At 46.2% G+C, this 23,182-nt stretch overlaps 1 protein-coding gene across 1 annotated transcript; it reads left to right on the top strand.

The window, feature by feature from the left end:
• The first annotated feature begins 656 nt into the window (after positions 1-656).
• LOC126053089 (trefoil factor 2-like) lies at positions 657-22,943 on the top strand. The gene is given in 6 exon segments (XM_049834737.1): positions 657-710; positions 2,609-2,760; positions 19,287-19,376; positions 20,333-20,475; positions 22,059-22,208; positions 22,936-22,943. Coding segments are annotated over 6 exon segments (597 nt in total).
• Positions 22,944-23,182: the final 239 nt, after the last annotated feature.

Raw genomic sequence — 23,182 nt, 5'->3', positions numbered from 1 at the left:
AGCAGCGTCACCCCTTTCACCACATCGATATCGCCAGCTCTGTGATGGTGACTAAGCCACTATCAGTCCTTATGGGTAGAATCTGCAACTGCAACGAGCGTAATATTAAGCCCTGTTGAAGTTCCTGGGAAGCAACAGAAACCACAGACAGACACGGGAACCTGACTGGTTTTGCAGTACGAAGGAGACAAGTGCAGCCCCACCTGACCCACAGTCCCAATTTTCCCCAGTGCTACAGGCAATCTGTCAATGCTACCCAGCAAGGTGGTAAGAGCTGGGAGCAGAGGGGATGCACAACCGCTCCTCCACCATTTACCTGGGGGTACTTATCTACCAGACGCTGTTAAAAGAAAGGAGGGGTAATAACAAGCCCCTCTGCAAATGCCTTCACATCTGGATCTGTGCATCACTAAAGAAGAAACCCCATTTCTTGCTTTTTTCCCTATCACTTGCAGCCCCTGTTCATTTTGTCCCTGGACTGAGCACTATTTGAAGGCTCCCCATCACCTGCATAATTTCAGAAATAAATAAAAATATTGCTGTACATACACATAAAAGCATTGACTTGGTGATTCACCGTGTTGAAGATAGCTTATTTAGCAACTGGCAGTACACACGCCCAGTGATAAATGAGAGCCAGGCTAGTGCTGGTGAGAATGACCAGTTTGATGGCTGAACATTTCTACCACGCAGACCTGATGCTGAATTGGGTATCTATGCCAGCCTTTGCCCAGGATCAGCCATCTGCCTGTTTATGGGACACCAAATGTGCCAATAACACGTTAATCAAGAGTGACTAGAAAAAAATAAAGCAGCACAAAAATTCTTCCTCAGGCAAATGTAAATCAGAGTATTTGGACAAACACAACCAATATAAAATAAAAGCCTCAAAAGTGTCTTTTTTTCTGTGGACACACATGCTGCCTAAATTCTGCAGATGGAGGACAGCCATGCAGAAGACGTTGTTCTGGCTCCGCACCACCTCACTGGCTTTAGGGCTCAGCAGTGCCCCAGAGAGTAAGTGCAGGAGTTTGTATATCGGCATGCAGCAGTGGTTCCAGGTGTAAAATCAAGCCATCTGAAATTAGCCTGCGCTGCTAAATAACATTTTTCATAGGGAGCTTGCTTCATTATCATGAAATACTAAACATTAAGTGAATGTTATGCTCATAGGTGTAAAGCTATGTGCAGAGGTAAAACATAACTCAGTACAGGATCATGAAAGACATGATGGACACAGCAAATTAAGACACTTTCAGTGTTGTTCCTGTCAGAATGAGGGAGGGGAGAGATTGGAGTGCCAATGATTTTTATTTCTCTTAGCTGTGGTAGCACAGTCACACACAGATCTACTTTCCCAACAGCGCTGCTTTTTGAGCAGCTCAAAACTAACATTTTCCTGAATCTGATCAGGAATTACTGCAGCTTTTTTTTCCTTTCTTGAGTTGGTGAAAAGTAGATTTAATTTTGGATTTAAACAATTCAGCAACTCAAAAGGAGCAGCCCCATTCTACTAGCAGAGAATCAGGGAGTGCAGCTATGTAGCTGCTTTCAAACTGTGCATGGGTGTCTCTCACTCTGTTGTGTATGTGACATCAGGAAAAATAAAGTGGTGTTGAGAACATCCCTAAAGGATTACATTACAAAAGATCTAATCAATTTTCATTCTCCTGGTTAAATGAACTCAGAAAATAATCCAATATTCGGAAGCCAAGGGGATTTTCTAAATGTTTAGTTAATCTAGCGTTAAGAAAGTAAGTAAGATTTATTTAAATAAGTTTCCACAACATCATCCTGTATAATCCTTGCTGTGCAAAGCTCAGAAATGTTCCTTATACAGGTGCCTTCAGCTCCCTGGCAAAGGAGGAGTGTAAGAGCCACAGCGCCAGGCAGAGAGTCTCTCAGGTGTTCGCAGTCCCACGTGTATGGGCAGTACTCCACAAAATATGAAAAAGGATTCCTGCTGGGGGTGTTAGTGCCGAGGCAGGGTGTGACAAGCTGTCACGACTCAGACCCTCCGGCTCGACCTCTGTCGGGTCCCTGGAGCATCCTCGGTGAGGTGGCTGCAGAAGAGCATTTCCATGTTTACACCTAACCAGCTTTTAATACCTGATGTTTTCAGCTTGCCACCGCTGCCAGCAGCCTGTTTCCACGGGGAAGCAGAGCCGGGCAGTGTCACCCCCTCGGAGGCTCCTCGGGGCGATGTTTAGAGACGTACCAGTCTGCACTGCAACGTTATGGCCGTACACACAGACAGGTGCTAGGGGCTAACATGAAGAGAGAGAAACCATTAAACTGTGTAGATTAGCATATTCTGCTTCCGATAGCAGGCCAAGACCAGAACCTACTTCACTAAGTACCACTTTGCTTAGAGGATTGACCCGTGTTGGGCCTATTTATAGTGGAAGGCAATACACCCCTCAGTTCACAGCTACTTTTGATATTTGACTGGGCAGACCCTGGAGTGGCTGCATTCATTAGTTAGGAAAGAGAAAATATTTATGCATCTCTATGCTTTTATATATTTTTATATAAATGTATGTGTATGCATATGTTTGTGTGGCATATACATATATATACATGTTGTTTACCTTATCCTTTGCTTTAGATAGACTGTAATTATTGTGAAGTGTACCCAAAAGCAAGGGAAAACCGTGGGTTTCTAGGCATCACAAAGTCATCGTGATGCTTACAACAGATGTGTTGCTTTCACCCATCCATCCCAAATGTGCCCTGGTGCTTCAGACCTGTCTCCAGGCGGTCAGTATCCACCAGAAGCACTGCCAGTTCTCCGCAGTTTTTAATGACAGGCCTTTCTGTCCGTGGCTTTCTCCCAGATCTGCGCTACGCTGAGGGCTCAGCACCGGTGCATCTGCAGTTTAAGATCCATGCTGGACCTTGCAGAATGGATCCCAGGGTGAACTAAACATCACACCACCTGCAGCTCTGTTGCTCGCTGGTTGGTAGCACAATGCCACGGGTTGAAGGAAAGCAGTATGCGGTATAGGGACATGGTTTAGTGGTGGACTTGGCGGTGTTAAGTTTACAGTTGGACTCTATGATCTTAAGGGGCTTTCCCAACCCAGGTGATTCTACGATGCTATGACACAGATATAGGGCTGGCTACCTGCCAATGTGCACGGCAGGTATGGCCCTGCTGTGAACGGAGGGCCAAGGAGAGGCTGCCCCTTCCCCTGTCCTCTGCTGATGCCAGGGCCCTGTGACATGCAACTTTCAGGTCCTGAGAAGGAGACAGCCCGTGGTGTGGTGCAACCTCGGTGCCCGATCTACCAGGGCTGCGGCGTGGGAGGAGGCACTTGGGAATTCGGGGGAGGCAAACGCCACTGCGTGCTGGTAGCAGAGATTTCCTCCTCTGAGCCAGCGCAACTGGGGAGCAAGAACAAGTGCTAGGAAGAACTCAGGGTTATCCCTGTACTGGCCTGAGCCGAAGGGAAACGATTCTGTCTTGAGGCCATGAAGTACCCAACTAGCTAGAAACAATCGATCTCTTTCTCTTGCAGCAAGCTGGAGTGCTGTGGGGCAGCTGAGGCATGGGTGTGCTCAGCCGGGGGTGGTGGGAGGGAGGATAACTCTCTGGGACACGCGGTGCATGGATTACGGGAACCCTTTAAACAAGCAGCATTGGGTGGCCCGTGCACAGGAACCGTGACAGGGAAGAGAGGCTGAGGGCTGGGGTGGGTCGCTCACACCTGGGTGTTGGGTGCCCGGCAGCGAGCCCCCCAGGTCCCGTGTGACACCGACCAGCACCCAGGAGCGTCGCAGACTCCATGGCGTAGTACGGCCGGCACTAGGGGTGCACACAACCAAATGGAGCCCTGATGCAAAGCTCTCGGGGATTCTGGCGTGCCTAAACCCACAAGCAAGCACCGTCAGGGTCATTTCACCAGCGCAACCCACAGAGTGGGGTTTCTGTTTAAGGAGACCCTCCTACCGGGGCCTGCACCTAGGCAGCTGGGGCAGGGGGCTTCTGAAAAAGAGGGACAAGTGGTTTCCCTTGCAGAGAGAAGCAGAAGCCACTCTGGATAGGTGAAAACGGCTGGGGAGAGCTGGGCTGGTGGCAGCGGGGCCGAGAGCAGGCAGGGCCCCCCATTGCCAGCACCTGCAAGCAGCTAGCAGCCCTTCTGCAGGGGACCACCACCGCCGTCCCTCCTCTTCCTCCCCCTGCACAGCCGGTCCGTATGCCAGAAGAGGGAGCGCAAAGCCCACTCACAAAGGAGGGCACAGTGCCTTGGATGGATGATCAGCGCTTCCTAGATCCAAATGTGCTCAATTTATAAAGAAAAAAATAAAGACTTTTACCTCTGGTAATTAGTCCCTTCATATTTCCTGGCCCAATATTGCTGAAGAAGAAAAAGCAGGAGGAAAACACAGGGTTTGCAATTAGGGTTTGCAATTAGGGTTTGCAGTTATCAACCCTTCCCGTGCAACCCCCAGGGGCTGGCAGGGCAGGAGTGGTTCTCCGGAGCTGCAGCAGCTCTCCTGGCCAGGGATGGCCCCAGGTCCAGGGCTGTGGGCAGGCAGGGACAGGCAGGGACAGGCAGGGACAGGCAGGGACAGGCAGGGAAGACCCAGCCATGGCTGCTGCAGCTTCTGCCCTCCCAGTGGCTCACTTGAAGCTCAACTTCTGCTGCTTTATCCCTGGACACTTGTGCTTTCAGGGGAAGTGGGGCAAAAAGGCTCGGACAGCAGAAGGAGCGAGTGGATCTGCTGGGAGCCCGTGGGCCTGGGTCTGCTTGCTTACAGACAGCAAGGTGTTGGTGCAGGCAAAGGCTGCGGCAGCAGAGCTGCGTGCTGGGCACAGGGTTAAACCTGCCAAATGCAAACACTGTGACCCCATCTCTCTCCATCTCCTACAAGGATCTTGCATCTCGGAGGGGGTTTGCTCCCATGACTTCAGCTCTGAATAACTAACCCTACTGCCTGTGGAAGAGGATTTCAGAAAGTTTTGCTAACTTTTAGGCCCAGGAGGCTTGTTATGGAGGACCGGAGAGGAAAGACATCTTCCGAGTTTAACAGAATGGGAAAGGGGTGAGGCAAAGGACCTGCTGAAATCCGCTTTCCTCGTGTTCCTTTCTTGCAGAGGGGACTTGCTGCCTATGTCCTCTGAGCAAACTGGGCTAGGCAAGACCTCGGGCGAAAAGGCTAGCACCCAAAGCTGGGGGCAGAGGGCTGATCCAGCCTGTGCAACCTTATTTCTTCAGGAGTGAGCACCCACCCAGCGTGAACAGAGGGACTCAGACATCCCCGCTGCCTCTGGGTTTGTGAAGGCAGGTGGAAAGGTGACCGGCCAAATAAATCTGGGGCTGCTGTTGCATTTCTCTGGACACTAGTCCAGGGTGCATCAGCTTAAAAGCCACCAGCCCAAGCAGGAAAAAGCCAGCAACGTTAGCATAAGCCTTCTGCTGGGTTCTTTTCCCCAGTGGCAAGGTACAGTCACGTGAAGCCCTCTGAAGCCATCGCTGGCGCACACTGAGCTTCAGGTGACAAGTAGTTGGAGGGGTAACCTGTAGTGCAACTGGGGACCTGAAGCCGTTAAAGCAAGTATTCCCTATGGCAAGTATATTTTTTATTTTAAAATGTCTATAAAAGGGTAGTAAGAGAAAATTATTTCCTTCTCCTGAACCTCATCCTCATTCCAGCTGTGTCATGGGAGAGTAATGAGTTCAAGACAGGAACGGCCCAGATGTTAGTGTAACAAAGCATGGGATTTAAAGCACATCTGCTTTGCAGAGGTCTATATGCCCAGAGCCACTTTGATTCAACCACCTAAGAAGAGAAAGAGAGAAAACAAAAGAGAGAGAGAGAAAAATAAACAATATTTAAGGGTTTATTTTCTCCCCATCAGTCCCACAGATAGATGACTCACATTTCTATATCATAGAGGAACATAAAGATGACAGATGGAGCATATAAAGCCGTTTGTCCTCATGCTCTCCTCATCCAGCCATTTTGCTACGACCACAGCACAGGCATTGCTCTCTTCAAGAACTCACGTAATTTTTTTCTTTCTTTCTGTTAAAAGGTGAAATGGATGAGGTCAGGCCAGTAGCAGAAAGTCCTGTTGGCACTAGGATGACCCACCTAACGTGAATGGGAAACAAACGTTCGTGCCAAGCTGAAGCCCTGACCCTGGGGCCATCTGAAGCCAGCAAAGCTCACCTTCCTGGCTCCGTGCGGCCAGACAGGCTCTTTCAGAATGGGAGCAAGTCTCATTGCCAAAGTTACCTTCTGCAGGACCTCCTAGCTGTCCTGATGGCATCTGCCACTTGAAGTCTGTTTGACAGCTATTTTTTCAGAAGCATTTTAGCTGAGGGTATCTCAGTATTCGCACTAGCTGCAGATCTGCATTTCCCAAAGGCCAGCAACAGGGATTGTTTGTTTTGAACATTGAAAATCTCTGAGACTAATGTAATAGCAAAAAATTCACCAAATTAGCCCTTAAAGTAGCAATCATTTTGTTACATCGCACAGTTACAATGGCCAAGTTTAGTTAACAGCATGGGAAGAAAACCTCTGACTGAAAATTTCTGACCAGTGTGTTGGCTCCTGTAACAGGGCAGGGAACAATCTAATCAAAGTTTGTAGAAAGCTACACTTAGGAACGGCAAACAAAACATTTACTAAATAATAGTTATTCTGAATAGATCCCAACACAAACATCAGAGTTTGTATAGGTGGCAACAAATCATTTGAATTAAATTATTGGCAGAACTTCTTCTTACTGCTAATGTAATTTCACTAAGTATTTTAGTATTTTAAAGGGGCAAAAGGACTGATCCAGGGATTTACCTCCAAGTCCAGGCTAGAGGAGAGAACAAGGGGAAAACCCCCAACCCTGAAACTTTCAGGTGAAGGCACCTAGCTGGGGCTCCCAACAACTTCGTTCTGACTCACGTAGTTCCCTTCTCAGTTTCTCCTCTTGCAGGTGGCCCTCCATAATGCAAACAATTAAATGGGCATTAGGCGAAAGTGGCTGATCCTATTGCCTAATGAGGACATTTGGCAGGAAGGTAAGGTTGCCTGGCTTTTTGTTCAGAAATCAGGCCCTTTCTTACAGGGGCCTCATGTTCTCCACATTTCTAAAGCTCTCCTTTGTTATCAAGGAGATGAATAAAGAGGGTTTGAACCTCTCCAAACAAAGTCCAGCCAGCCTGAGACTAAAACCCAGAAACAATGTTTGTAGAACAGAGTACCAGTCAGTTCCAGCAACCAGAAACTCATCGTCCAGTTTATATGTAATTAAATCTTGCTGGCCCTCCCATCAGCAGCGGGTGCTGCCATCACAAAGCTCTTGGCTGCAAAGTGCTGTGCACCTGTGCTCTGCACCGGTAACTGGCTCAGGATGTGACCTGGTGTTGGGTCCTAAGGGTATGGGAGGGGGGCATTTGCCACCAAAGAAGTGTTTTCAGTGGGGCAGGACTGGTGAGAGGGCTGGGCTGCTTTCCATTACCTGCCTGGCATGAACGTGCCTCTAACAGCTGGGCAAGAATCCCCTCCTGCTTTGGGAAAACTAGTTTCACTTTGGGAGAAATGCCGTCTTTGGTCTCTGGCTTGTGAAATAAGAAATGCCACAGACTCAGCCTGAAGTCCGTTGGGTTTGCGTGAAGTTCATCAATGGCAACGCCTGCCCTCGGTGCCTACGCTGCTTCACAGATGTGCTGAAAAGGGGCATCCAGAAGCCTCGATGGCTGTTACAACAGTCACTGAATATCACCAGCGCTTCTTGCCTTGTCTGCCTTTGCCTAAGAGCGAGGTGCAGCTGAGAGCTGTAGTGCAGATACCACAGGTCCTGGGGAGAAAGTTGGGGGTGGATGGAGCTCTGTGCACAGCTGATCCCAGCAGCACTGTCCGCACCACCTACAACGATGTCCTCCTTCAGCCCAGGGTGCGGGTCAGCCCCAGCATCCATATCTCATGGTATAGCCCCAGGGAAGCAGCAGCCCCTGAACTCCCCAAAAGCCTTCTAGGGAGCTAGAGCCGAGCCAGGCTGTGACAAGGGCTGTCAGAAAACAGCTACGGGGTGGCCAAATGTCGCCGGAGGTAACAGAGCGTCCAGGATGGTCTGGTGCTGTGCCTCAGTATTTATTGTCACCCTTCCAGAGGGATCTGTGATGTCGCCAGCCAGTGATGCCTGGTGGGATGATTTACTGCCCGTTTGGTTAACCAAAACCACAGCAGCCCCTTGCTTTAGAAAAGGTAAAGGCGCACAGGACATCTCTGATTCTCCCACCAAAACTTCTCCCGGAGTGGCATTTAAGTGCTGGCACCAGCATACCCCCAGCCCTCTCCCTTCCTCAGCCTCACTGCACACCAGCATCCAGCTGTCTGAAACGACGCCCGGCGTACTGCCCATTTCCTTTCTTTCTCTCTATTCTTATTTGTAGTCCCTTCATCATTAGTTCCCACAGGACTATCAATAGCATATTTGTCTGACACAGACAATTTCACTGCTATAAATTCTCCACAGCCTATTGAATAGAGACTTTTTAATTAGGTTTTAGAATTTTTCCATTAGCAGAGAGACATTGAGAATTCAGGTCTCACTTCTGAAAAGCAAAATATGATAGAAAGGGAAGCTGCTTGATTTCCGGCAATATTAACATTTTCCTCCCTCTATTTATGGGCATGAATCAATCACTGTTTTGCTACTGTAGACAGAAATGTGTTTGACAATTTATTGTATTACAAATGAGAGATTTAATCCAGTGATCCAACATGAGAGCCCTCTTGGGCTACTGTATTCTCTGTGTGACATACAGAAAATGTGAACAATATCTTTTATCATCAAAATTCAATTGCTTTCCTATTTGCACCAAAACGGCACTATGTTCTCACTATTAAAGTGTTTTTCTGGCTTTAGCTCTCACTTTGCCTCGCAGATCTGAGGTAGCGCCTTATATGAAAGGGGAAAAGATCGAGCTGGTGTCACGTCCTCGAGAAGTGTGAAAGAGCAAAGCTGTGCTGCCTTCAGCCCTAGACACCAGCCTCCATGGTCACACCAAGAGGGCAAGCATTCATTTCAAGTATACTCCCAGCTGCTGGGTATTCCAGACTCATGAAGCAAGTGTAATATTTTTGTATTTTTAAAAACCCAGATGGATTTTCCCTTCCAGGAACAGCTGTAAATGGCTTTCTGTTGAGCTGACAGAGAGCTCTCTTGCTTGCTGTCTGTCCCATCCCAAAACACCTTCAGATCAGGAAGAACTGGCACGGCGGTGTTTTGCCAATGCAATCCTTGCGGGCATGAAGTTTCTATTTCAATCTACTCATCCTGACAAATCTTTAGGTTGAAAAAAAGCCCAGTCAACTCTAACGAGCAATGTTTTAATCCTGCTGGGTACATTTCATCTAGTTCTTGCACCTCAGCTATAGTCCAGTGTGTTGCATCAGCTTTTGTTGGGTGACACCAGATAAGGAGGACGCAGCAAGGGCAGCCTCAGGTCCCATTTCATCTGCCGTGGCAGCCTTCATCCCAGCTGGAGACCGCCAACATGCTCATCTAGGCCTGGGCTAAAGATCTTTGTGGCTTCTGCAATGCTTTCACCTGCAGTAACGTATTATAAAAAACACAGTAAAGAAAAATGTTCTTATTACAATTTTATAGTTTTGAGAGGAGGAAAATATTTTTTTTCCTTTTCCGATTCTTGCCAAAATTTTACAGTACCTTTCATATGCTCACTCTCTTTAAAATCCTTAAAAGGAAGGTTTTGAAGGAATGTTATAGCTAGCCTTCTTTTATCTTTTGACATTTCGACTTTTTTCTTTCAACATTTCGACTTTTTTCTTTCTACTTTCAACTTTTTTCTTTCATTATTTTGTTAATTCCTTTGAAGAATTTAACGACAGAGAGAGGGTTTTCCCCTGAAGTAGCTCTCCTATTAATCCTCATATACTTTTGCTAACATTAGAGTTTAATATTTCTCCCTCTATTTTTAACCACATTTAATTGGTACAGAAGAAACACTTCCTGGCCGGTATTTCCCCCACTCACTGTCATCAATGAAAAGAGCAATAACTGACGCTTGCTAAAAGCAGCAACTGTCTTGACTCCACTCTGCCACCACTGTAGGTAATTTTTGCCAGCAGCTCAGCTGAGCCAGTCCAGGTCACTTTTTGCCCTCTAGCTTTTTTTTTACAGACCCTGCCACACTGTACCTCCCTTTGAGCCTTCTCCAGACCTCACTGCTATTTAGAGACAGCAGTCGGGGCAGTATCTTTTTGCTACCCACTTCTGAAATGGCTACAGCAAAACTTCTCTGAAATGCCCTTTTCCTCCCACATGATGTCTTAGGCCCACGTATTATTTCCTAGGTTTCCTGCTTCTCTTATTTCAGGAATTTCTCATTTGTGTTTATCTCTTCAGCTATTTGTGCCAGAAAGAACCTTACAGCCCTTTACCTGCATTGCCTGGTTTTCAAAGTTTTGATCACCCACTGTTCCCATAGTAGCAAATGAGAAACACGGATTTTTATTTTTTTTCTCATGTGTCCTGAATAATATTCAGTCCTTGACATGTAAGGTGAAAACCAGACTTCACAACCTGCTCTAGGAAGCTGCAAGAAAACTAAAAGGGGACCATTTACCTTTAGCTTGCAGGATTAATGGCTGCTAACCCCTGCTTGCTCCGATTTATGTTACAACTTACTCTGACATTAATGAATGAATTATGCTAAAATGATACAATAGGGGCAATATTTATCAGCTGTTCCATGCCATTGCCCTCAGCACGTCGGTGTTGGGAGCTGCTGACCAGTCTCGGTGCCTCCCTGTCCCCCGTCCCGGGTGCACGTGAGAAGTTTTGGCTTGCTCGTACCCCTTGCTGGCTGCACCATGGGGGACACAATTTCACTGCACCTGCGAGCATCCCTCCCTCCCTCCCTCCCTCCCTCCTTCCCACCAGTGACCATGGGAGGGAACCGACCCAGAAACCCTCCCCACTTCACAAGCGATGCTAGATATGGGTCTTTCTTCTGGTAATCGGAACCAATCTGCAGGGGTGGGTTTGCTTTGGTTTTGGTGAGTTTCAGAAGCACCTGTGAAACTCCACCTATCACAGCATTTTCCATTCTCCAAACTGGGACATTTTTACCAGATTCAGTATTAAAACCAGGCTAGATTATCTTGGTTTTGAGCTCGAAACTTTCACCAGATGATTAAACTCATCAATTCAGAAGAGTTTGAAGAGGTGCTCCTGAAAAATGATGACAATCAAAAGTTGCCATGATAAAATCATAAGATTGGCCAGACTAAGCTAAATCCATCCCTAGCCCAGTTCCTTATGCCATGCATGGCCACTTACAGGTGCTTACAGGAAAACTTCAAGAAGGAGTAGAGAGAATACAGTCATACACCATATTCTTGTAATTTACAAACCCTGCCTTATTATTTTATTGAATGCCTTCTGGTTGTGGCATTCTGAGAAATGATGAGTAACATTAGCTAAAGTCCTGCCAGCCATGGGCAGTGATACTTTCACAGAACACATAATACTCTTCCAACCTCCAGTGATCTGCAGCTTAGACATTTCCTGAGACAGATGTGTAGTTTGGGGATTTAATAGCCCCAAACAATTTTTCTTCAATGAGTTCATCCAGTTGCTTTTCAGACCTGCGTGAAATTTTAGCATCCACGACGTCCTGCAAAAGGGAGCTCCACAGCTGAACTGCGTCCTACCCACACGTTCGGTGAAGAACCATCTTCCTTCACGTGCTTCTAACCTGTCACTCAGACTTTTATATTAGATGAGACAAGCAGCTCTGCCTCCTGTGACCTGGATGGAGCTCGCAGCCTGGAAGGAGCTAGGGTACGTGGTCATTCCTGGTGTGGATGCTGTCCCACACCGCCATCCCCAACACGGGACTTTTACAGTCTGGAGATTGAGAACACAGCATGAAAAAGAGGACGTACTGTGGGTTTATAAGATGGCATAACTGTGGATCTGAATGATTCTCTATCCCTTGCCTAATAATTGTTAACCTGCCATTTGCTTTTCTCACAGTTGCTAAGCACTGAGCTGGTGTTTTCATAAAACTAACTGTTATTCTCCGTATGCTCATGTCGTACTTACATCACACTCGTGTGTACCTGGGCGACTGTAATCAGCTCAGGGCCCATCATTTTATTTGAAAAGGTAGGATTGCTCCTTTCCTAGGTGTGCATCACTTCATATTTATGGACATTAAGCATCACCTGCCATCTTATTCTGCAGTCATTCAATTTTGCACAATCCATCTAAGCAGTTGGCTCATATCTTTACTACCACAGAAATATTGTGTCGTCAACAAATTTTACCCTCTCGCCTCCTCTTCCAGATGGTTTATGAGTTTGTTAAGCTGCAAAGGTCCCGGCATAACTCTCTGCAGGAGCCTCCTCGTGACCTCTCCACACAGTGCCAACCGTCCACTGGCTCCTGGCGTCTGCTTCTAACCCCGTTATTTATCCAGGAGAAAACTTCCCCGTCTGCCCCGTGACAACTCAGTTTCTAAGACCCTTACACTCTTAAAAATCTTTTTTTCATAGCTCATTGCTCCCATGATCCAGGGGGCTTTTCTCAGCATCTCTTCTAATTACACTTCCTCCTTTTTAACTTGGGGCAACCAGACCGTCACAAAATGATGGAGGCAAGGGAGCAGCAGGGACTGTGTGGTATCAAAATTATGTTTGCCGCTTTGTATTCAGTCGCTTTCCTAATAGCTACTAAAATTCAATTTGCCTTTTTGACACTTTGAATATTCAGTTGGCATATCCACAGTGATGCAAAGCTATGTGAGTGACAATAGCTAATTTGCAGCCCATCTTTGTGTTTATATAATTAGGTTACTCTTCCTCCATGCACTTTACTTTGCACTTACCCACTCTGCCTTTCATTTGCCATTTATCACCCAGTCAGTCTTTTAAGATATTTCTGAAACTGTTCAGTTACCTGCACTTTTGAAAAATATGAAAAATAATTCTGAATCATCAGCATATTCATTGCCTTATTATTCACCAAGCTTTCCTGATCATTTATGAGTATGTTGAACAACAAAAATCCTCTCCTCTCCCTTGTGATTGCTGACCTTCGTCTCCTATCTTAAAAGAAGTTATTTGTTTACTTCTTTATGATTTTACTTTCCTGCGGTCAGGATTTTTTTTCTGTTGTTTTTTTTTTTTTTTAATTTGTCTTTGAAAAAAAGTCTTTTGTTCTAGTTCTTCTAGTTCCTTTGCTCTGCCATTTAATTATTCTGGGTCTACATGTGTGCCTGAGGACATCCTTTTCATATTTTTTGTTTGATGGTAAATATTTACCCTGAGTCTTTCATGTTGTGTCTTTAAATAGCACCCTGCTGTTTGCAAACTTTTAACCCACTTTACTCTTCCTTTAAGTTCCATTTAATAAGTCTCCTTTGTTTATATGCTTCCCTTTTTAGAAGGTAATAGATCAGGATTTGGGCTTTTTTATTGCTTGGGGCATGGTAAACTGGAATGCATGACAACCACTATCATAAAGAGACCTTTCAATGGCCACGTCTCGAACCAGATCTTCCACGTTTCTCAGGCACCATTCAAGAATTTCTTCCTCTCTCTGGGTCACTGCAAAACTGATGGGGTCTAGAAAAGAAAAAAAAAACCCACCTTTTCCTGCCTTGCTGGTTACAGCCAGTGTGTCCTTTTCTCCACAGGCTGGTCCCCATCTCATCACAGGAACAATAAGCATTTTCTGGTGTTACTTTGGTGCTCACAAAAAAAAAAAAAAAGGCAAATGCTGGCAGTGCAGATATCTCGGGCTGCTTGGAGAAGGCAGAAGCATTAGGAAAAATGATAGGCTGGGATCTGTATTTCTAAATTGGCACTAAGCTTTGCAGTTGCAATTAAAACTTTTTGCAATGTATTGGATGTTGAAATTCAGACTTTTAGATCTGACTCAGCTCTGAGTTATATATTTGAATAACTTCATGTTATTATTTTTTCATTTTACCTCGTGCAAGGATGTTGGCCACAGAAAGGTGACAAAAGCCCTCCTCCAGCACTGTTTATGGTTTGTAGAAATGGCATATTCTTTTACAAAGTTCCCCTGAAGGAGTCTGTACACGCCTGGTTAAAGTTGGTTTTGACACCTGTGTTAGTATATCTCAGGTAGGTATGTTTATCAAAGCAGTGGATCTCAATGGTTACTTTGAACTGTCCATTCCCAGAATTAAGATGTAGGGTTTTCTCTGTTTATTTTTTAACCCACGGTGTTATTTGGTAGATAGGCAGATAATATCCAGATTTGAGGGCTTTTGTGTGCTAACTCATCAGTTAAAATATAGGGGAAGATAATGGCCTCTCCCTCATTTACACCAGAGTTGCCAGGTTTGGCTCACTGCTTCCAAGCATGGATCAACACATCTTACACAAACAGGTCGTCAGAGCCTGTATAGTACCTCTTATCCCTACTACTTTCTTCTTCTTCTTTTTTTTTTTTTTTTTTCTGCCCCCCATTTACAGCTCAATGTTTCTTTCTCTTTTTATAGTTCCTTCTCCTGACCTGTTCAGATTTTGGTCCCACTGAGAGCAAGTTTAGCAGCTTGGGGAGACAAGAAGTACGGCGGGACACTGCCTGCTGCAGTAACCTACATCTGAATTTCGGCGTACGTGAGGGTCACAGAGTTCATCTCTATATTCAATTTCTCCTGAGTCAGTTTTTCCTAGTGACACATACCTGCCCCTGGTTTGATGGCTGACATTTTTATGCAACAGGTTTCTCTGTAGCATGGCTTGCAAAAGTAAGCCAGGCAGCAACCATGCAACTGGAGCGTTGCAAAACCTTTGGCTGGACGCCAGGGACTTTTACATACATAAATGAGTGTTGAAATTTTTCCAAAAATCTCACCTGTCCCATATTTCGGCCTGTGTTTAACAACATGCACAGTTTCAACCTTTACAGTCTCATGCGCTATAGTTAGGTCCAGCTGTGTTTACCCAGATGTGGTATTTTTAAGCTTCCCTCTGAAGCGTTGCTTGGCTGATTGCTCATGAAATGGGGGCCACCCTGAAAGAAAAAGGGAAAGCCAGCCCCAGTCCGTGCCCAACAAGGGTGACCCACGCGCACAGCACAGTTCGTACCCCCCTGCACGGACATCTCCAAGCTGCAGCACAGCTCCTGCCTGCTTGGTGGGAAACAAAATTTTCCAGCATGTTTTACAACAGACCTATATCTAAAAATAACGTGCTTATGCACCGCCCACACACACTCAAAATATTGACCTTTAAGCTTCAAAAACATGGGGATTTCCTGTGTGGGCTAGAGAATAACCTCTGCTAGGGAAGGCCAATACAAATCTGAGACCATGATGCTTGTTACGGGCACTGAGCTGCGAATCTTACTGGGAACATCTTCCTGGTATTTTTGCGTCTGTTCAAACACACACTCCCGTACAATCCCAACAACCTTGGTGGCCTCTTGAAATTTCCATTCCCAGATGTGTTTGGCACGGAAATAAATGTGTACAGGCTCAGAACAGGAAGGAACATTAGGAATTGACTGCAATATCACTTAAAGATTCTATTACAAGTCTTTCAGCCTCCAGGTAACTCTAGTTTACACCAGGGATTGGGGAGGACTGGAATGATTTCTGCCATTAGCCCAGGACCCCTGCTGCATGCAGAAACCTGCAGCTCCAAATCCAGTCTCCTACTTTATTTATCTTTATTTAATTTTCTCTGGGTTTTAACAGGAGCAGCAAGGAAGCTCATTGCTGTGCCATGCCTTGCAAGGACAATGTCCCTATTGAAAACACAGGGGTCCACAGAACAGTAGCTGGAAGAGACCCGTGTCCCTAATTCCAGCCACAGCATCTCATCCAGAGATGCATGCCGAGATGAACGTCCCCACGTTGGGAGCCCAGAACCTGCCCACGGATGCAGCAGCTGCCCACTGCGCGGGTACCTTGTGTATACACACACATAGACGGTTTGTGTTGGTGCTGTACACAAACCGCTCATAGAACTTGTCGCGGTAGAGCAGCCCCACAACATGGTCCTACGGGCCCCATGGGAAGTACACCCTGAAAAATACACCCTTTAAATGTTGTGGTCCTACAGACCACACCGTGGGGGGAGAGCACCCACACCACTCCCCCTGTACCTCCAAAAGGGACAGAGGCAGGGAGATATCGCAGGGCACCAGCAGCCATCGTGAAGCCAGGCAAACAGTAAGCCTAATGATAAGGGAGGAGAGTACTATTCGTTGCTGTGTTTTCTAGAAACACTCATAAAAAACAGTATTGCAATGAACGAGTGGCGTGTAGGGAGGTTCACCGAAGTGGTGCTGTCAGGCTGTCCCGGCTCCTGAGTCTCTCCTCCTGCTGAGCACCCCTTGCACAGCTGGAAGGAGCAAAATTGCTGAAGACTCCCCCCACTCCTTTGCCTCTGATTTTTTTCTCTCTTATGACGATTTATTTTAGAGAGCACTCAAAACTTGGCATTTCTTTTGTGGGCTCACATGCAGTGGTGTTGGCCCAGTGACAGATTTCTCAGGTCAGCACTCATCCTAACAGTTACCACAAAAGGAAATTCTCTTTAGGTCAAAAAACTCCCTTTAGGATGAAAAACTAAGTTGTACTGTTGGTTGCTGGTTCTTTGTTTTTAAATGAAAAGAAAAAAGAAAAAAAATACCCACATCCTTTAAAAGTTCTGCAATATCAGAATAAAAAGTTGCAGCCTGTTAACTGACTTCCAGCAAGAAGGTCCGTACCAGCCATGGTGATTTCTCCATTTCCTTGCTGGGAAGGAAATGAGAGCACCACAGGTCAGCTAAAAGCCCCATGGGACCAGAGGAGGATGGTGAGGGAGGACACGAAGGCTGGGGAGGAGGAAGGAGCCCTCCAAGCCCCTTCTGGCCATGGGCACTTGCAGAGCCTGGGTGCCCTATGCTGGGTTACCAAAACGTCTAGGTAGGTGCTGGCCTCAGGGAAGGAAACACATGTACAGGGATAACCCAGATAATTTTCAAGGCTTTGCTATATAAACATATTAAAGATCTTAAACTAACCCGCTGGCAGAAAGCAAGAAGCTTATTTCTTTTGGTGTGTTTGTTTTAAGATGCCAATCAAACACTCTTTCCGCAGCAAAAACTCAATGGTAGATTTGCCTTTGTGCATGCCGGTTGGGATAGGGCCCAAGAGGTGACAGCCAACAGATAAGGACTTAATTAATGTCCAGGAGGGATGAATGTTATCAGCAGTTTCACCTGACTCATGTGATGGGCCGATAATCTATTGAGAACTCCGTGGAGGTCTGAAAGCAGCACGGTCCCCTCCTTGTGATGACTGCTTTCCTCTCGTGAACGGGCAACGTTGCAGTCAATCTCCCTCCCTGCACCATGAGAACAAAGCTGATAGAAAAATTACTAAAGATTTCGCTGTACCAGGCATCACAATGGGCCTTTGGGAGCACTGTTGACATTGCACGTAAGGAGAAAACTGGATTTTTAAGTTGTAAGTCTGACGTTTTCTCCCAGTGATGGAGGTTAAAGGTGTGATATGAACTGCTGAGTGCTGGAACACAGTCTTCTTCTGCCTGCAGCTTGGTATCTTGTGAAATGAAAGATACACAAAATGTCTGGTTTACGAATCATGACTTGCAATGAGAAATGCCACCAACATATTAAATAGGGAGGGACATAAATAAAGTCCATAAAGTATTAGATAAGTTAAACAGCAGGAAAATTAGCTCTATTATTTTTTCCTTTGTGGACCAAAATCCCTCCCACAGGGTTCAAAATACTTTTCAACAAAAAAATTACCTTCAAGACACAATTACAGAAGTTAAAAGTTCTCACTTGGGACTTCATCAAGGAAAGAGGCACAAACCAAACATATATAATAATCAAAGGCGTGAAGACACAATTCTGTCAAAGATGAAAAAAATGCATTGAATCCCTTTTTTGGTGATGAACAGGAAGGATTCCCTGGTGGTTTTCCCATGAAAAAGGGATGCTGCAGAGCACCACGGGGGCTGTGGCCAGCCCTACCGCTCTGCAGGTGTCTGTGTTGGGGAGGGTGTAGAGATGGTCCAACCATCCCCACTGCTTGTCTCCCCCTCCCTGGCACTGCTCTGCTTGTGTTCAAGCGATGGGAAGTAGCTAGAAGTTAAGAATGTTACAGTCAGTGGTAGAAAAATGGCCAAAAGGGAGATTAAAGCCTGACCGGGAAGTCCAGGTGCCAAGGCCTGTTGTCCTGAAACAGCCCAAAGGCTACCTTAGAGGCCACCTTTGAAACCAGGAGAAAAGCAACTGGGAAATTAATAGGTCAAACATGGTGCTTCAGAAGTTTTATTTTGGCAAATCCTGTGCCTGTGGTGTCGGATGGGTTGCAAAGCAGTATGCTGCTCCGGGGATGGGGGCAGCCCCTGCTGTGGCTCCCCTGGGACAGGACCCACGGACTGGGGTGGGGGGGGTGGTGGTGTCTGCTCCAGGAGCCTGACCTTCCTCTTTGTGCAGGACAGCAACCCCAAAATATCGGCTGGGACACTTGGGTCTGACCCCTGGATGAGCACCGTGCCTGCGGGTCAGGCTGAGATCATATATAAACTCTCCTTTCCTCTCTTGAGTCTCTTTATGCTGTTGTCCCTCTTGGGTTTGTTTGGTGGTTTTTTTCCTGATCTTACCTTCTTTTCCTACTCCAAACTGGTGCAAATTGTCTCATGTGTGGAAACAAACAGCGGCCTCAGCCAGACTCAGTATTTCACAGTCACACCTTCCACCTTCTGCATTTCTGTATTTCTTCAGGTGCACAGATTGCCCTGTGGTCTCTTGAAGCTTGGAGGTGTCAGACCTCCAGCCCTCCTGTTTCAGAGTAAGCATAACCGAAACCGTAAGGCCAGGGAAAAATTGAGACAGAAGAGATACACTTGGATAGGAAATATATCTACATATTTTTCAGTAGTGGCAACCATTTAAAGCAGCCCAGAGCTCTGAAATCCTTCAATGGCAATAAAATCAGCTGGGGCTACCAGAGGCACCCAGCAGCATCCATTTAATAGATTATGGGATCATGTAATAGATGTGTATCTATAGGTACGTAATAGATACGTGATCAATAGCTCATGGGAGCCTAGAAATTTATCTCAGGAATATCAGAATACGCACAGCAACATTTCCTAATTAAACAAAAGAAAACCCAACCTCTATGTGAAGCATCGGATGGAACAATGTTATCAGACCTTGCCTGGCAAACACGAGGAGCGTATAAAACAAGCTGCTCCCAGGGAGAGCGGCACCTCTCCTCCACCTGCCTTCCAAGAGCAATGGACCTCAAAGTGATCTGTGCACTCTCCGTCATCCTCATCGTGTCCCTCAGCACCTTTGCAGAGGGAAAGAAATTACCAAGTAAGTACATTCATCTGCTGTTGCCTTCACAGGTATGTACGTGGGCCTGATCCTACTGACTGTAACTGCAGCAAGAGCATGTCTCCAGTTTATGTGTCAGACAGCCAATGTCTTGCTCTGGAACCATCACCAAAGTTGGAGTCGACTTTTTAAATTTTTCAGAGGAATCTATGGCAAAATATAAAAAGACTGCAGGTGAACTCTTGTGTTGGTGGAATACCCAGGAACCTGCTGCAGAGGGACAGCCATGCCCACAAGCTCACTAGAACAGGACCAAGATTGGAACAGGAGCTAGCTTTGTCTAAGTAGTGTTCTGACATTTATTTTATGCTACTTTGCCATGTGAATACAATTTTAAAGGACTCTCTCTGCCTCCTCAATAAAAGACAAGTCATTTAGACAAGTGCAAAGCAAGTAATTCAATGACAGACACCTAGGGACGTCTCCAGAATTTTTTGTTTGCAGATGACTGTGCAGTAGACTATAAAAGTATAGCTGCAATTATTTGCATGTAATCCTGTGTTTTTATAGTCACCTGACAAGAATGCAAAGATTTTTTATCTTTACACCTGTTTGAATATCCACTGGACCCTTAACTCTTTCTTCACATGAGCTGCGCAAAGCAACGAACATTTACTAGCACGATATGTGAAGTTGTGGGGTTTTACTATTTGATATGGTCTATAGGACAGACTCCACTGTGCTGGGCTGGTTTGGCTGCAAGACCACAGATTCTGCAAGGGTGGGGTACAACCCTTGCTGAAATTGGTGCGAGTTTAAAAGCAGCTTTTAAACCACACAAATTCTGGTCTTAGCAAGCAACAGAAAAGGTACGCATGCAAAGATGGACAGTGTAGGGAAAAGATCCTTGCTGTCAGTGGACGTCTGATCAATGCACTGCTGCTAACAAGTGTGCAAACCGACACCCAGTAACTTGCTACTTCTGTCCTGAACAGCAAGGTGCCAGTGTAAAATGGCCCCCACCGAGCGGAAGAATTGCGGCTACCCGGGAATCTCAGCAGCGGAATGCAGGAAAGCTGGGTGCTGCTTCAGCAATTCAGTTGCCGGCGTTCCCTGGTGCTTTGCTCCTAAGGCAAAGAAAGGTAATATCTCTGCCAGAAACACTGATTTACCTAGTGGTGGTTTATGCAGAAATGTGTACAACTGGGGAGCAGCTCTGCTTTTCTTCTTAGGCCAGCAAAGTGGGCACAAACCTCTATTAGAAGACGACTGGTAGTAAAATGCAAAGTCAAACCTCGCTTACCTGTCAGGCTTTTGTCTCATCCTTTTCACACAATATATTTCCACTTCCTTCAGGCTTCTAGTTGTCAAATAAGCCGTGCTGATTATTTAAGAACATTTCACTGCATTTGTGGTCTTATTCATCAGTAGAGCAAGGGATCTTCAGTGCTTATTTAAATGGGTTTTCTGTGTGACTGAGGAAGACTTTAGCACCGCATGTCAAAGTCCTCGGTAGATGAATCCCTCTGTAGTCGTCTGACACCTGTACAAAACACCACAGGCATCCTGTAACTTCTAGGTTTTTTGCTCTTTTCTCCAGCCTGTTTTGATACTTGCTACTTACTTCCTCTCCTGTCTGTTTCCTAGCATAATTGCATTTGGTGGTTCTTTTTTTCGCTCCCATTTTTGCTTCCAGTCTTCATTCAATGAAATCTTCAAAATACCCCAGGGGAAATCCTTTTCTCCTTTAGATTTTTCCTTCTAAAGATTCTGAAGTCCTGCTTCCACTTTTTGCCTTTGTATTCTCAGAGAGAGCAAGAGCTGCTCTCCCAGGCCTTCAAGGACTGCATGTATATTTTACATAACTGCTGAACGTAAGCTACGTTTGCTAGGCTGTGTGACTCCTTCTTCGGAGAACTTCAGGGCAATCTCAGCAGTTGCACAGGTGAAATGAAAGGAATTGATGGTGCAAAGGCAACGTTACCCAATAAAAGAACTTGATACGAATCAAGATTGGTCAACAGGGCTCAGAAAAATAATTTTGCTTTTGAACACTGTTTGCATTTCATGAAAGTCTTGAAAAACAAATTGCAGCACTTACAGTGTCATTTTCAAAGAACTGCTTTTCTGAGCAGAACTGTTCCGGGAGATGAAAACTGAATTACTCAGGCCAGGAGGTATAACATCTTTACCTGTGATTTGAGTTTAAGTTGCCTGGATGAGCTGTGATTTCCTCCTAAATGACCTACCTACCTCCTTTCAATAACTCAAGCTGGCATGCAGAAGAAGCTGGGTTTTCCTCTCCCCGCATTAGCCAGGCTGCTCTGGCGTTAGCATTGGGTCAGGTCATGAATATACCCTGTCCGAGGCCAGTGTCTGTGGTACCATGATGGGAGACACAGGGCATTTCACCACGTTGCTGGATCTAGGAAAGGTAAAGCTGGGTTGCTGCCTACCAGACGCTTCTGGGGATGAAGTTTTCCCCCTCTGGCCCCTAGAGGACAGCAGCAATTCTTCACCCATTGGTGTTTAGTTTTGCCTAACAGGCATTGTAAGCAGTCGGGTGAACCTGCTGCCTGAAATTGGTATGGAGAAGGTCATCATGGGTGTCATGTCTGCTCACTGACCTCACCTTCATGGCCTGCCTTTTATTTGTGAGTTATGCCGCAAGGTAAACGGAGTGTAAAGTAACATAGCCTCCTTCCTTTGTTTTTGCTTTACGCAGTGAAGAAAGTATGTCCCAACAATCCCCATGCCAGGGCAAACTGCGGCTTCCCCGGCATCTCGGCTGAGGACTGCGAAAGGAAGGGCTGCTGCTTCAGGGCACAACCCGCTGGTGTCCCCTGGTGCTTCTACCCCCACATGGTGGAGGAAGGTAACGTCCTGCATGAGACATCATCCCCGCGTCCCCACCACAGCCCCTGGCAGGGTCCGTGCTGTGCCCGGGCTTGGTGAGCTGTGCCAGCCCGGCGCGGCGGGAGGGAGCGAGCAGGATGGGGTCTCCCCCCCCTTCCCGGTGTGGGTGCAGAGCTTCCTCACCCCCAGCGTGAGTGGGAAAGAGATGGCTGAACCCCAAAATGACCGTTTTCTTGCACAGAGGGGTGGGTGTTGCCAATGCATCTGTGCCAGGGACTTGTGGGCGATGTGGCTGCACAGGTAGTCTGGGCTCAGGGCTGAGCTCAAGCCCTCAGCTAATGCAATGGTAGAGGTGCAGCTACGAAACTCACTCTACTTTATCACAAGAGAGAAAAGGCTTTGCTTTAGAAATGTGGAACGAAACTTACAGAAATTTTTGATCCCCTACTTACGTGTTTTTTAATTAGGATTGACCTTTCAGCACATCTAATGTAGATAACCGAGAGCCTCAGCCAATTCCAACCCACCCCACAGTGTATTTTGTACTGGAAACAATTCACCATAACTTGGTTTTACTGATCTGCATCATCATTAAGAAACACATGTACGGATGGGGGGAGGGGGGAAGCAATTGCTAAAATTTGCCTTTTTGATGTCCTGCATCTAGGCAAAACTCTTCCTAGCATTTTGTGTAATTCGTGGAGAAAACATGTCCCTTAATCTGCTTCTCCTCTTTACCTTCCCAGCTTGTTAAAGGAGAAACTTCCATCGAGACCCTTGCGATCTCTGGACCTAGTCCAATAGGAGACAACAGCCGGAGGTCCCAACTCAGACTTCACAGTCTGCAACAGCTATGATTTCTAGGTGATTTTTACCTTGGATTGACTCCTTTCTGATGAAAAGTTACCTGCAGCTTTTCTTCCTTCAGTAGGCTAGTACCATGTCGGTTTTCACTGTAATAAAAGAACTAAGACACATTCGTGAGTTCTCTGC

This window comes from Accipiter gentilis, chromosome 32, assembly GCF_929443795.1.
Source record: "Accipiter gentilis chromosome 32, bAccGen1.1, whole genome shotgun sequence".
Classification (NCBI taxonomy): Eukaryota; Metazoa; Chordata; class Aves; order Accipitriformes; family Accipitridae; genus Astur; species Astur gentilis.
This window is presented reverse-complemented; position numbering and strand designations above follow the sequence as displayed.